The sequence below is a fragment of the Pyricularia pennisetigena genome, chromosome 3 (assembly GCF_004337985.1).
Source record: "Pyricularia pennisetigena strain Br36 chromosome 3, whole genome shotgun sequence".
NCBI lineage: Eukaryota > Fungi > Ascomycota > Sordariomycetes > Magnaporthales > Pyriculariaceae > Pyricularia > Pyricularia pennisetigena.
In genome coordinates this window covers 3,858,946-3,874,088 of record NC_043742.1, presented here as the reverse complement: position 1 = coordinate 3,874,088, position 15,143 = coordinate 3,858,946, and the positions used below count along the sequence as shown (strand labels likewise).

Genomic DNA, 15,143 nt, shown 5'->3' with positions numbered 1-15,143 from the left:
CGGGTTTCGGGTGTCGGAGTGTCGCAGTGTCTCGAAATTCAAGAGGTTGCTAGGCGTTGCGCTTCACATCATACGGTGACAATTGCGTCAAGTCGTTCGGGTCAAAGGGTGATCTTGGTTTGTAGCTCGAGACGTCGTTGACCAGTGGAGACTAGCTCGGTAAGGCTGTGTGGCTCAATGCCACCTAGGAGACGAGAAAGGGGCCGGAACCTATTCCTTCGAAACCCAATTCGATTAGAGGAAAGATTCAAAACGACCAGTGGACAATTGAAAGGCTCAGCTCACTTGTTTGGAAGGATACTGGTATGCTGTTCTGAGCATTCCCAGCCCAGGGGGCATCTTCAGCGGCCTCAGTAGGCGCGACATTGTGGCCCTCCGACGCATGCATCCTTTCAGCTGCATCCTGAAGCGCCAAATAGGCCACTGACGAATCGCAAAAATAACACGACCCTGGCCAATTGTTTCAGAGACCCGGGAGCACAGCCCCAAGGATGCTGTCAAGCGTTGATGAACGTTATTGTAATCACTGTGAGAGCAATACAGAATGGGCTTGGTCGAGTTGAGATTTGCAAAATAGAACAGGAGCGAAATTTAGGGCGCAGTGTTATGTACTGAAGCTACTTGAATCCCGCAAACTAAAACGCAGAAGCATCCTCCCAAGCTCCTGCCTAGCTTGACCAAACTGCACAGCTCAAGCTTGCACCTGAACAAGCAAGGCAAGTCAGGACGGGTAGGGCCACCTGCCTAACGTGTTCCAAATCACCTGTCCCCGCATAAGGGTCCGACCCGAGGCGGCTATCGATAGGGACGAGCGGGAGGTCGTCCCCACGTGCCTAGTCTCGTGACTGAAATTGGTCTGCCATCCCATCCGCCATCTGAACGCCTTTTTTTCCTTGGATGATTGCTTGTCGCCCAAGTGTACATGTGGTGTAAAGCCACACTGGATCCCTTCCGCCTTGACACCTTCCCCATTGGAACATGTGTGCGATTGTTTCTGTTTTTTTTTTCTTCTCTTCTTTTCAGCAAAAATCTCATCGTTCGTTCTTCAAGACATCATCGCCAGAGTTCAATTGATATTTTGAAATTCTTGCGGTCCGTGCTTCGCCTCTCATATGCCGTCTTGATATCCACACGGCTCCGCAATCCCCCCGATGAACGATGATTTTCCCGCTCTTTACCGTTTACTGAACCCGGGGTATCAAAGTAATCACCTCCCTGGGTTCGACATTAAACCTTTTGACAGGCACCTCCTTACATGATGCTGATTTGCTTATTACTTTCTCTATCTTAATATCGCCGCTTTGGCAGATAATTATCGTTCCCCAATTGCCAAGACAATGCTTATCCACCTACCGGCTTACGCAAAGCCCACTCAGCAAATGGCATCATCGGACTGTAGGGCTGCTTTGGGAAGGTCTTTGCACCCTGCCTATGATGTTGCCCTGATACTACGCACTAATACGGCCTTGTGCGGATTGGTATTTCCACCTCCCATTCACCTGTCTGCCACCCCACATCTCCATTGGGAATGTGCTCTTCTGAAGATCAACAAGTGCCGCATTCGCCATCACCCGACCCGAGGTAATCCGGGGGTCGATGGATGCTTGCAATAACAACCAACGAGGCTTGCAAGGCTCTCGTATCTTGCCACTGCACCCGAGATGGTTGCTTGCACGCCTTAAGACATCAATGTTAGCCAGATGTTTGGAACTGTCTAGATGAAAGACATTATTGATGACTGCATTTTCAATATACCACCCATCTCAACTCTTCTGCAGCTGCTAGATAAGCTTGCAGTCTCTGGATGGCAGTCGACAACTCTAGACCAGCATTCTCTCCTGTTTATTTTCCACCGTAACATTTGCTTTCTCCGAGTGGACAGCATTCGGACTAACCGATTCTCCGCTTTTAGATGGACCCTTATCTTGTTCTACTTGCCACATTCAACCGCCAAGAGGTGACAACTGGAGCAAATACAAGCTTACAACATGCCTGACTCAATGGACATACATATCTTCTCCTTTTCTTACCTCTCTCGTAAAGTTCCTTGAATGAGGTGCAAATTAGCAGGTCGTGCCCCTAATTTTTGGAGGGAGGACGGCAGCCATACCGAACCAATTAGCTTACCATAATGTTGTTCCTGTCATTCATGTGTCCTTATAGCGCTTCTAGCTCGAGCCTATCACACGACGCCTAAGCAAAAGTAACCTTCCCTGTTGAATCTTGGGCATACGAGCATCAAGCATTGCCAAGGCCTGTGCCCACCCTCTACAACCCATGCCACTTCGTCAGGCCTGGCTACTCGGCTTATTGTGGTTGCTCCAGGGGGGACTCAATTATCTAGCAAGTCTTTGCTTCTGACTCCTCCTTCTATTTCGAGGATCTGAAGGCCGCCGTGGAGTAGCTCATAGTAACAAAAGGGGCCTGTCAGGGGACCGTGGGACCATGTGGTTACTGACAAAGCCATTCTTCCAAGGTGTGCATCACATTCTTTCAGAAGAGGAAGTTGTAAACAGTCGACAAGGGTCTTGTTCTTGAAGTTCCCCGTATAGGAAGGAAATCTTTGGAGATGGATCCATCTACTCGTGTATAAGATGCTCGTAGCCCGTTCTTCAGATACTCCTCTTCACCTTTTCCCCCCTCATCCTCCCACAAGCCTCCCTCGCCGAGCTACAAGGTCGAACCCGTCCTGCTCATTGCCTCTTACAGCCTCAGCCCAGCTCTAGCTCCTTTCGCTGTTACTTAGCGCTACGAACTTTCAATCGCAGCCATGAGGTATTCACTTTCGCTTGCTTTGTTGGGTGTCGCGGCCGTCACTGTTGTCGCACACCCTCACACCAAGGCCAGGCATGGAGTTGAGCGCCGTGCCGTTGACCTGGATGCTTTCCGTCTCCAACCCACGGCAAAGTACGTCCCCAAGGACGAGGTCCCCGATCAGATGAGCCTGTCCTTTGTCTCCAACGACAACTACGTTGAGGTGGCTACCGATCTCGTCAAGAGTGTTGCACCTGGTATTGAGTTCCGCGTTGTGGGAGACCATTACGTCGGCACCAACGGCGTCGCCCATGTCAACTTCAAGCAAACCGCTCACGGGATTGACATTGACAACGCTGACTTCAACGTCAATGTAAGTATGACAAGAATAAAAAAAAAGAAAAAAACTAAATAACTCGGATGGCTAACTTATATGTTTCTATCAAGATTCGTGATGGCAAGGTCTTCAGCTACGGCAACAGCTTCTTCACCGGAAAGATCCCCGAGGAGAGCCCCCTGAAGAAGAGGGACTTCAGTGACCCCACTGTAGCCCTTGCTGGTGCTACCAGTGTCCTTCAGCTTCCCGTCACCGGCGAGGCTAAGGCTGAGGCCAAGGAGGGCACTGAGACTTACACCCTCAAGGGCACATCTGGTGCTGTCTCGGACCCTGAGGCTCGCCTTGTCTACCTTGTCAAGGACGACAGCCTGGCTCTGACATGGAGGGTTGAGACAGACATTGAGGACAACTGGCTGCTGTCGTATGTGGACGCCAGCAACAAGGAGCAGATCCACGGCGTTGTCGACTACGTCTCGCACGCCTCTTTCCAGGTCTTCCCATGGGGTACCAACGACCCCATTGAGCAGGGCGCGGCCCGCGTTACTGTCACGGACCCCTGGGACAAGACGGCCTCGCCATTCGGCTGGCTCAGTGATGGCACAACCACCTACACCACCACTCGGGGAAACAACGCCATCGCGCAGTCCAACCCTAGCGGTGGCACCGCGTACCTGAACAACTACCGCCCCACCAACCCGGACTCCATCTTCAGCTACCCGTGGACCCCTGCCTCGTCGCCACCCAGCTCCTACGTCGACTACTCGGCCACGCAACTGTTCTACACGGCCAACGTGTTCCACGACCTGCTGTACAAGCTCGGCTTCACCGAGGCAGCAGGAAACTTCCAGGTCAACAACAACGGCAAGGGCGGCGTCGCCAACGACCAGGTCATCCTCAACACCCAGGACGGCGCCTTCACCAACAACGCCGACTTTGCCACTCCTCCCGATGGACAGAACGGCCGCATGAGGATGTTCATCTGGACCAAGAGCACGCCGCAGCGCGACTCGTCGCTCGAGGCCGGCGTGGTCATCCACGAGTACACCCACGGTCTGTCTAACCGGCTGACCGGTGGACCGGCCAACTCTGGCTGCCTCAACGCCCTCGAGTCGGGCGGCATGGGCGAGGGCTGGTCCGACTTCTTCGCCACGGCGGCGCGCATCAAGCCCAACGACACGGCCAACACCGACTACCCCATGGGAGAATGGGTCAACAACGACCCCAAGGGCATCCGCGCCTACCCGTACAGCACCTCGCTCACGCGCAACCCCCAGACCTACGCCACCACCAACAGCCTCAGCTCGGTGCACCCCATCGGCAACGTCTGGGCCACGATCCTGTACGAGGTCCTCTGGGGCCTGGTCGCCAAGCACGGCCTCCAGGTGTCCACCTTCCCGACCTTTGACGCCAACGGCGTCCCGACCTCGGGCAACTTCCTCGCCCAGAAGCTCGTCCTCGACGGCATGGCGCTCCAGCCCTGCAACCCCAACTTTGTCCAGGCTCGCGACGCCATCATCGACGCCGACCAGGCCCTCACCGGCGGCGCCAACAAGTGCGAGCTCTGGACCGCCTTCGCCAAGAGGGGTCTGGGCAGCGGTGCCAGGTACGCCTCGAGCAAGAGGAGCGTCGAGAGCAAGACCATCCCCACTGGCGTGTGCTAGATGGCTTTGGTAGAAGGTGAATTCGACAATGTCTTGCGGCTTGGCTCTGGAACATAAGTACCAGGTGGGGGAGGCTTACAGTGCAAGCCTTTTTTTGTTTGTTTTAATTTGTACATATCTTCTTGTCCATATTGTACCTTTGCTCATCTTGTACGCATAATGATAAATGTATCTTTTCTACCCACGATATCATCTTGGCTCTTTTACAAGCCGAGGTCTGGCGTAGCTTGGCAAGTGAATAAATAAGTCTGTCCGGGAAATAGACGGGAATCCTGGGGTATCAAGACGCGGCCCCAGACGACCAAGCTTCCACGTACAGGCCGGGGGAAAATGGGGACGACGGCAACAGCCCACATACCGCGTCACCACCCAGTCGGGCTTACTCTTTGGTAAAATGGCGAACCAAGCAACACGCCAAGCGAGTGATCCTCCTGCCTCCAAAGTCTTGGAGGTTTCGGGCCAGAACGAGAAGCGAGCAGCTTATTAGTCTTGGAAAAAATCTTCGAGTCTAGAATGGTCGAAACCCAGTGGTGCAGTCCGGGGCCGGGCGGCTTGGTAGGGCTGTAACCGAAGGGGCGGTGTCTCTAGTGGTCGAGACTCTTTTGCTTGTTTCCAAGTCTGCAGGAACCTCGATGTTCCAGACTCTCTCTCTCTCTCTCCTTGAACCATGAGGTAGAGCTCATCAGGGTAGGTCATCACGAGCTTTCAACAACCTTTGCCCGGCGGCACGGACGACAACCGTTGTTTCGCTTTCGGGTATCCGGCACGATGGGTCAAGTTCATATTCACCAACACTACGATGATTCTTTCTCAGAGGGCGGGTCCACAGGGAACAGCCGCCCAGGCTTATGTTGGTTGTAGCCTGCTTCGAGACTAAAATATTTTCTTTTCTTGTCCTTTTTGTCTATTTGATAGTGCATACAGCTGGTATGCAGGTCTACAGCCGCCCTCGGCTACGTGCCGCCGAGCCACGGGGAAATTAAGACGTCTGACACTGAGAGAGAGCAAAACTCAGCTGCTTTGGCGAACAACGGTGAGCGCCAGGGGAGAGGGGAAGAGGGTTTCTCAAGTCGCGTGGTCGTCTTGGTGGGCCTTTTCCAATACACCCAGTAATAAGGTTCTACTCTAGGTCTGGACTACGAAAGTAAAGAACGACGTGTGGTCTGGAGGTCAGATATTGATCGTGTGCCTGCCAAAGCTTTCTTGTCTTGACCAAGCGATTGGTCATTTTCGAGAGATGCGGTGGGAGAAGGAGACAAGACCAATAAAAGAGAGAGAAAATAAAAAATATAAAAAATAGGAGCAGGAAATGCCAAAAGAAGATAGGTCGAAGACAAAAGGCTAGTCCCGGGTAAATGCCAAGCGAGATGCGCTTTTAGCCTAAAGTGCCCCGGGAACTTTGCTAGTTAGGGATGGGATGGTGGCGGCTTGGCGCGTTGGCATGGACAAGGCAAGAATCTGGACCCATAGTATGAGTTTGCTGCCTTTTGATCCAATTAAACGCGGAACGCGTCCAACCTTTCGGCAGAATTGTGATCATGCTTGTTGGTCTTGGAACCATTGTCTTTTTTTTTTTTCCCTTTCCCCGTGGGGAATGGATAAAAGCGAGCTAAAAGAACAAAGAAAAAAAAATGTGACAGATAGCATAAAAGGGGCCGAGGATCAAAGGATCCGGAAAAGAGCAAGCACATGAACCAACCCTACGGTGAGATCGAGAAGCTCGCTTACCGTACGTACGGACTCGTGGAGGAGAGAGCTCGATTCATCAATGTGGTGCAAAGGCAAGCCGGGCCCGAATGCTCCCTTACCTTGGGGGGCTTAGCTGACCAACATCTTTCGGAATCCTTCCCTTGTTGCCGATGAAATCGCACCCCCACCTCACAGGGTACTGTAGTGACTTCATCTGGCGGCACAGTTCCTTCAGTTCTAGATCTCCACCTCATGCAACGCGCGTTTTTTCAGCTGCAACGGGAAAGCGCACGACTGGTTGTTTGTAAATTCTAAGCTTGCCAATGGAAGCGAGTCACGATTTTGTGGTTTTGAGTCCAATAGAGAATGACTAATGCGTGCATTGGGGGTAGTAAAGCACGGAAACGTCGTTGGATATAATGTCTTTTTGGCCGCACATTCTGATTCTCCATAGCGACGGCCCAGTGGGTTGGGGGAGGATGTCGTTGGAGTTCGGTAGCAGGGTTCAGGGTACAGGGGCTCGCATTGAATCGAATAGTGGAAGGATGTCTTGTGTCTTTTTACCTGTTCACCAGAACTGTCTCTCCAGCACACTTTTTGCTGCGCCGTTCATCCCGTCATTACAGTGTCGCAAAGGTTTAATTAGCCAGAATGAAAGAAATGTTATTCTTTTTTTTTTTCATGTCCCTTGTCTTCCAGCTTATTATCTGACGATTATCAACGGGATCATATGATATTCCTTGTTTTTTTTGGGCGTCTTTTGGTCAGGAGATTAAATAATGGTTTGCGCCTACTGTTTACGCTGCAAGGGCGGCTAAAGCTGTGATGCAGGACATTATTCGTCGTACGTTTGTCGCAAAAGCGAGATCGGAACAGTAGGTGCTTACCTGCCCAGGTGCAAAGAACCTGGGGTCTTAACTTTTTTTCTTCACTTGGGAAATGAACGGACCGCTCAGGCTTTCTTCTGTGGTTTTACCAGGAAAATATTTGCGCCATAAACTCAAATAGCCTTGTGATGTGACGAGTATCGGGACACCAAGGCCCAATCCTCCCTCACTTCTGGTTGGGCTGGTTGTTCGAGGAAAGTGCATTTGAAAAGTGGAGTCAACAAAGTAAAGGTACCCACCTAAATCGCTGATCGTAGATCGTCTTTGTCGGGTCGTCCTTCTGTCTTCATCGTTACCTCTTCATCATAATTCGAAACACAAAAAATGCTCCCGTCATGCTAGAAAACAGAGTCTGCCTCGGAAAATAAATAAAAGTCGACTACAATTCCATACATTATCTACCCAAGACTTGCATTCGGAGCAGAATGTCCAAATTTGACCGTTTGATCGGTTCTACCTCGAAACATTCCTTGTTCTTCCCCAGGTCGACTGCCCGCCCCCACTCCCGCCAGGCCACGACAACGAATCAGTCAGCCAGCCACCTCAAGTTCGGTACCATGTTCTATTGGAGGCATTTTGCGGCACATTTCCCCGGTTGCTCCGTCCAGAAGGACAGAGGCTGGTTCATTTTTATCCTTGGGTGCTGATTATACTCTTTGCTTTCAGCTCTCTTCTTTTTTAGGTCTAGTAAAGGCCAACAAAGATTCCTAACACCAGGATGATTTCGATCCATGTCCGGTTGCCCCCCCTCCCTGCAAAAAAAAAAAAAAAGTTATTCAGGGGGCCGCCAAGAAACCGCCAACATGCAAAATGGATGATTTGACATCTCCACATATGTACATTACGCTTTAACGACCTTGGCTCTGCGCATCTCTTGACACAATCAAGCCCTTCTTGGTAAGCTTAACTGGCCATGGCAAAAATGGACAAGCGGCAGTGGCCTTCGGCTCCCTTTTCCCTTCCATCCATCACTCGTGTTCTACAGTAATCCATTTTTATTGGAGTCTGGTAGCCTCGTTTGCAAGCAACCAAGAAGCCTCGTGGTTAGGCTGAAGATAATAGGCTCACGGAATGACGGGCTGTTGCTCCTGTTTGTTCCTAGAGACAGGGTCGACTTGTTCAAACAACTCCGCGGTGTCAAGGATCGGTGTAAAAGTAGGTGAAGCAGGTGAGTCTAGTCTATGATGCGAAGATGCCGACTTTCCCTGGCTGCCTATTGCTCAGTTGGGATATTGATTTTATGGATCGTTCTCCTCTGTACTCTTTATTAGCCGCGAAACTGGACTTGACTGGGGAAAATCCTCGACCTCACAATCTCACAATGGGCTTTGATCCTCTGAAAATACAGACAATACCGGTAGTACGATCTGTGTTTCTGATCTAAGCCATCACCATATTTCTTTGGTGGTGTCAAATGGCAACGGTCCCGATCCACGGGGGTTGCCACCAAGCACCAAATATCCAAAAAGACGGGAAAGCCTCTGATTGGGCTCATCACAAACCCTTGGTTCCCCAACCGCGTGGAATCACAGCAGCAAATAATCAGTTTGTTGCCACTGTCTGCATCAGGTGTACAACCGCGAATGCAACGCACAACCAAGCGAGATCAGGCAGCCTATAGAGGCACCTTCGGCCAATTTTAAATCGCCTCTCGCCTTGCCTAGTCAGGCCAGTTGAGAATCTGGACACCTGGTTATGGAGTGTAGCTACTATATTTCCATAAACCAACTGGCTTCCTTCGGTGGAGCCCAGTACATTCTTCACCGGGGCTCCCCTTTATCCGTACCCCTGGTCTCTCTTCTCCCACCGATGCCACCCTTTGTTGCAATCGCCCGGCCCGCCCAGCTTACTGGTGTGGTGGTGGTTCTTGTAATCACTCTGTGCAGCAGCGGAAGGAAGTTAATCATGGCCGTCCACTTTTTCCCGTCAGTTCCCCAATCTGGACCAAACAACCCCACACCCTCAACTCCACAACCCCAACTTCGGGTTGGGATACAGTCATGTATGTTGTGTTATGCCCCGGAGTCTATCAAAGACATCCGTCCAAAACCATTCAGACCCCTGTCCCCTGTCCCTGCTTTTTTTTTTTTTTTTTTTTTTTTTTTTTTTTTTTTTTTTTTCCCCTTGACTTGGACATGTTTCCCACAGACACGCCCCTCCTTTTTTTCTCCCCCAGTTATGTCCTCTCGGAGTTGGCTTCCAGAAACCCTTGCCCTTCGCGGCCTCTCATGTATAAGGAGACACGATCCCGGCTCACGATTTCTCCCAGTCGTCTGTCTGAGTTTCTCTTTCGTCTCGTTCTTGTTCTCTCGTCCTTGCGAGGTAGTAAGGTTCCTTCCTTATATCCGTGCTGCTTAGGATCAGACGGTCCCTTCGCTGTCACTTGTTCAATCTTTTTTTGAACCAACCCCACCACCCCATAGTGATACCCGGCCATCGACGTCGCCATGGCTCCCAACATCGGTATCAGCACTCGCACTGCCGAGCTTGAGGTAGCTCAGGCTGAGGCACCCAGGTTCGAGCATGTCGTCTGGTACAAGGAGCCGCATCTGCGCAAGTTGTACGTGTGCGCAGCTGTTCTCATGGTTGCCTCGGCCACAACTGGCTACGACGGATCTCTGCTCAATGTCTCGCAGCAGATCGACGAGTGGAAGTCGTTCTTCGACGTTGCCATCAAGGATGACAACAAGCTTGGTATCCTGATCAACATGTTCAACATTGGTTCCATCATCTCCTTCTTCATCACCCCATATGTCGCCGATACCTACGGCCGAAGGACCGCCATCGCCTCTGGTTGCACGCTCATGGTGGCTGGAGGTTGCGTTACTGCCTTTGCCAACGGATACGAGATGTACCTCGGTGGTCGTTTCATCCTCGGTTTCGGCAACTCGCTCGCCCAGATGTCGTCGCCCCTGCTTCTTACCGAGATCTGCCACCCGCAGCACCGTGGCCCCGTCACTGCCATCTACAACTGTCTCTGGAACCTCGGAGCTCTCCTGGTCGCCACCATTGGTGCCGGCACTGCCCAGATCAGAAACGACTGGTCGTGGCGATCCATCACCTTCCTCCAGATCGCGCCCTCCGTCATCCAGCTTGTTGGCATCTGGTGGATCCCCGAGTCGCCTCGTTACCTCGTCAACAAGGACCGCAACGAGGAGGCCCTGAACGTCCTCGCCAAGTGGCACGCTGGCGGCGACACCAACAACGCCACCGTTCAGTTCGAGTTCCGCGAGATCCGGGATGTCATCAACGCCGAGAAGAACGCCGACAAGGCCACGAGCTACATGGACTTTTTCCGCACCAAGGGCAACCGATGGCGGTTGGCAATCATCATCTCGCTCGGTGTCATCTCCCAATACTCTGGCAACGCCATCTTGTCCAACTACGTCGACATTGTCTACGAGGGTGCTGGCATCAAGGACCAGAACACCAAGCTGGCCATCTCTTGCGGAAAGACCGTCTTTGATCTCATCGTCACTATCACCGCTGCCTTGAACGTTGACAGGTTTGGTCGTCGCCCGCTGTTCCTTGTTTCCGTGTTCGGTATGGTCGGCTCGTTCGCATGCTGGACCATCACCGGAGCCGTCTACGAGAACTCGGGCGAGACCAACGCCGGCGCCGGCTACGCACAGATCGTCTTCATCTGGATCTTTGGTGCTTTCTACGGCATTGGTTTCTCGGGTCTCCTGGTCGCCTACGCTCTCGAGGTCCTTCCCTTCCACCTTCGTGCCAAGGGTATGATGATCATGAACATTACCGTGCAGGCTATCTTGGCCCTTGGAAAGTGAGTTTCAAATCTTTTTTTTTTCTGCCCCTGATACTTGGACCGTCATGTCACACTCTGCCCATAGAAAAAGGAATGAGAAAAGTGATGCTAACAAACGTCTTGCTTTGCAACAGCCAAACCAACAAACTCGCCTGGAACAATATGCCCAACCACTGGAACTTCATGTTGTTCTACACCCTCTGGGACACGGTGGAGCTCATCTTTGTGTGGTTCTTCTACGTCGAGACCCGGGGCCCAACTCTCGAGGAGATCGCCAAGATCTTCGACGGCGACAATGCGATCCCTCACACCGACCTGCACCAGATCGAGAAGGAGATTCACACGGCCGATCACGAGGACGAGCTTGTGCGGGCCGAGTCGAGGAAGGCCGCCAACTAGAGTTGTCGCCTCTTGGTTACATCGCCTTGTCGATTGCATTTGATTCTTTTGTCTTTTCATGCCACTGACGTGTTTTGTACGCGCCGGTACCGATCATCGTCTGATTCGTTTTTCTCTTGCAAACTCTTCTAAGAAATAAAGGGGATTAACCGCCCCTATGTGATACCAAACGAGGCTTTGTCTCTGCTCTCGGCAAAACATGACTTTTTTTTTTTCCCGCAAAGGGATGAAAGGATGTGGATAGTGTCGACCTGCTCATCGTCTCCCTTTGTCGCTTGAGCCCCACACTTTTCTGATCACAAAAGGTCATTTTTACTGTGTCCCGGTTGAGCTGGGGTGCAGTCTGGGTCCTATGGTGTGGGCATCATATCAAGCCACGATCGTTACGACAAAACTTGCCTTCTATCTAATAAAAAAAATTATTACTCTTCTCATGCACATTGTAAATGCTGGGTATGCCTCGGTCTAACAATTTGTGTCTGTCGATGAAACTGAAATTTTTGACAGGCCCCCCAAAAATGATGACGGGAGTGCATAACCACATATATGACGACACCATCTCAAAAGCTGAACGCAGGGGCTGCTTGTCCGTGATACATAAGAGGAAACAGATCATACACGAATATACAAGCCCCCCCAACTCTGTATATGCATATCATGGGTGTTTAGCCGAGACTGTATATTCCCACTTTGTTTCCTCCGGAGAACCGGCCGCGAGAGTTTGCTCCGACCCCCATTTTTTTTTTGTTTCGAACCCGGGGTGAGGTCGATGCTCCGGGATACAGTATCAAGTCAAGACAGGGTCCAAGAGGGATACTGGCAAGGAGATAAAAGCCTAGCGACTACGGGGAGAGTCGTGTAGGCCAGCGTTATTGGTCTGCTCCACTGGCATACTCTCTGCGGGCTGGACTTGAAACAAAGGAAATGTTGTTGAGGCTGTGCAGTTCAATCAAGTCTAGATGCAATACAGCCTTTGTTTCTCAGGGATGATTTCACGTTTATATATAAGTGTTAACAAGCATATCTATACCAACAAAGGTGTAGCTACCATTTACTCAAGGTCGGTAATTTGTTTAATGTACAAAAAATGTAACCATTTATTCACAATCCGTGGTTTATCTCATGTCCAAGACCAAGACGCTCTCTTTCTCTCTCTCTCTCACACACACACACTCACCCATTCCAAAACATCACTTCTCCTTCCTATCCCTCCAAGCATCCTTGACTAGATCAGCACACCGTTCGCCGACCATCAGCACGGGGGCCATGGTATGACAGGCGGGGATCTTGGGGAAGACGCTGGCGTCGGCGACGCGCAGGTTGGCAAAGCCGTGGACGCGCAGCTGCTGGTCCACGACGCCGCGGCGCGGATCGTTGTCCATGCGGCAGGTGGAGGTGAGGTGGGCGCCCGAGGTGCCGATGAGGCGGGCGAACTCGTCGACCTCGGCGTCGGTCACGGAGCGCCAGCCGTCGCGGGCGTCGCGCAGCTCGACGTGGCCGTGCTCGCGGTCGCAGTCGCGCACGAACTGCGGCACGGGCTCGCGGAACTCGGCGTTGAACAGCAGCCGGCCGCTGCCGTCCGGCGCCAGCGTGTGGCCCGGCGCCGGCTGGATCAGCTCCGTGTTGACGCCCGGGGCGATCACCAAGGCGCAGGGCAGCGGGTAGCCGCTCGTGGCGAGCCCGTGCAGCACGCGCATGGAGAAGCGGATCGCGGTCCGCGCCGTCGCCACGTCGCGCGCGTCGTCGAGGAACGGGTACGTGATGTTGGGGTGCGCGTCCGGGTCGGCCGAGGCCAGCTCCAGCGAGCCCTGCGAGTGCGGTTGGAGGAGCGCCGTGTGCATCGCCAGCATGGGCGGGTAGCCCGGCATCGGGTTCTCGATGCTGTTGATGGCGTTGATCATGAGCTCTACGTCCGGCGTGTTGGCCGCGTCCGTGGCGTCCATGTTCTCCGGGCTGGTCTGGACCTTCATCGTCTCCCGGTCGACCGTGGCGGTGCGGAGGAAGGCGGCGTAGTTGGTGCTGGAGCTCGAGAATATCCCGCGGTTGAAGAGGAAGTACATCACGAGGCCCCACAGCGCCCAGAACCAGTGCTCGGCCTGGCGCAGGGACTCGGTCATGGCGACCTTGGCCTGCACGGGGAAGCAGATGTGGTCCGCTAGGTTCTGGCCGACCGCGGGGAGGTCCCTGGCCACGGGGATGCCGACCTTTTCCAGGTGGGACTTTGGTCCGATGCCGCTCAGCAGCAGGAGCTGCGGCGTCTTGATGGTTCCGTTGCAGACGATGACTTCTCGACGAGCCGTGACGTAGAACTCCGCCGCCGTCGCCTTGTTATGCTGCTGGTCTTGAGCGCTGCTGGACTTTGCCTTGCCGGCCGGGCGGAAGTAAACACCCTTGACCTGTCCTGCTTCCGCGTCAAGGTCCAGCCTGGACGCACTCACTCCCGTGCAGATGGTCAGGTTATCCTGGCGCTCCAGCGCGATGGACTTGTTCAGGTAGCCCCGGAAGGCCGTGGTTCGTCTGCTCTTGGGGTCGATGGCCACCTCGAGGTGTTTGTAGGCTTGTGCCGGTGCCTTGGGTGAGTTTGGGTCATGTGTTGTGGGAAGACCCAGTTCGTTGAAGACTTTTTCGAGACTGAAGGACCACCCCCGGACGAGTCTTGGGTGAGCCAGCCATCATTCAAAAGTTTTTTTTTTTTTTTCCCCTTATATTCTTTCACCAAGAGTAAAAAAAAAGGCTGTCCTGACTCACTAGGGATAGAAACGGAAATTATGCTCCATCTGACGAAGCGGGATTGGACCACTGTGCCCTCTTGACGGATCATTGGGACGCTCAATGGCGGTCTCCATCTTGATAAAGTACGGCTCGACCTTGTGCCAGCTCCAATCGGTCAGGCCCATACTGTCGGCCCATTCTATATAAGCACCGGGGGTGCCTCTGGTGTGCAGCATGGCGTTGACGCGCGACGAGCCGCCGACGCCCTGGGCGGCCCACAGCCTGAGGCGCTTCCCGTAGGCGATGTCCAGCGGGGCGGCAAAGGAGTCGCGGACGGCCTGCATAAAGTCCATAAACATATTTTGCGACATGAGCGGCATCCGAGTCAGGATCGAGTCGCTCGCCAGACCTTTCTCCAGCACCAGGACGCTTGCCCGCTGGCCCGTCACGGGATCCGGCTCGCTCAGCCGCGAGGCGAGGACGCAGCCGGCGGTTCCGGCGCCGACGATGACATAATCAAACGTCTGGCCGTGGACCTCGGCGCCGGTGCGTTGCGGGTAAGGAGTCGAAAAGGGCCACGGCATGGCTGCTAACACCCGAATGGGGGATGGTTTGGTGCTTTGACGGCCGAAATGTTGGATGGGACGATAAGGAAACTATAAAAAAAAAATAAAAAAAATAAAAATTAAAATGGGTTAGGTAGATATGTTTATATAAGGTTGGGTGCGTGCTTCATGCAGGGTACCTTGCACCGCTGGACCGGAGATGTCTGCTACCACGCCCTGTAACTAACTACCTAACAACTACCTGATCACCATCCATCGCATTCGGGCTGTTCCAAAGTTCCGCATCGTGCGGGGTCAGGTTACCCAAGGTTGCCCGGCAGTGGGGCGATCCCACGGCTGCCTGGAGTCATCATAGATGAAAATCCTGGCGGA

At 53.0% G+C, this 15,143-nt stretch overlaps 3 protein-coding genes across 3 annotated transcripts; 2 read left to right on the top strand and 1 right to left on the bottom strand.

The window, feature by feature from the left end:
• Positions 1–2,770: 2,770 nt before the first annotated feature.
• Positions 2,771–4,752, top strand: PpBr36_02753 (uncharacterized protein; the record flags this gene model as incomplete). The annotated part of the gene is made up of 2 exons (XM_029889931.1): positions 2,771–3,127; positions 3,202–4,752. 2 exons carry the CDS (start codon positions 2,771–2,773, stop codon positions 4,750–4,752), a joined length of 1,908 nt encoding a protein of 635 aa, XP_029753504.1.
• A 5,023-nt stretch (positions 4,753–9,775) lies between these two features.
• On the top strand, positions 9,776–11,493 carry PpBr36_02752 (uncharacterized protein; the record flags this gene model as incomplete). Its single annotated transcript, XM_029889930.1, has 2 exons — positions 9,776–11,112; positions 11,229–11,493. 2 exons carry the CDS (start codon positions 9,776–9,778, stop codon positions 11,491–11,493), a joined length of 1,602 nt encoding a protein of 533 aa, XP_029753503.1.
• Positions 11,494–12,683: 1,190 nt separating this feature from the next.
• PpBr36_02751 (uncharacterized protein) lies at positions 12,684–14,789 on the bottom strand (the record flags this gene model as incomplete). Its single annotated transcript, XM_029889929.1, has 2 exons — positions 12,684–14,124; positions 14,242–14,789. 2 exons carry the CDS (start codon positions 14,787–14,789, stop codon positions 12,684–12,686), a joined length of 1,989 nt encoding a protein of 662 aa, XP_029753502.1.
• Positions 14,790–15,143: the final 354 nt, after the last annotated feature.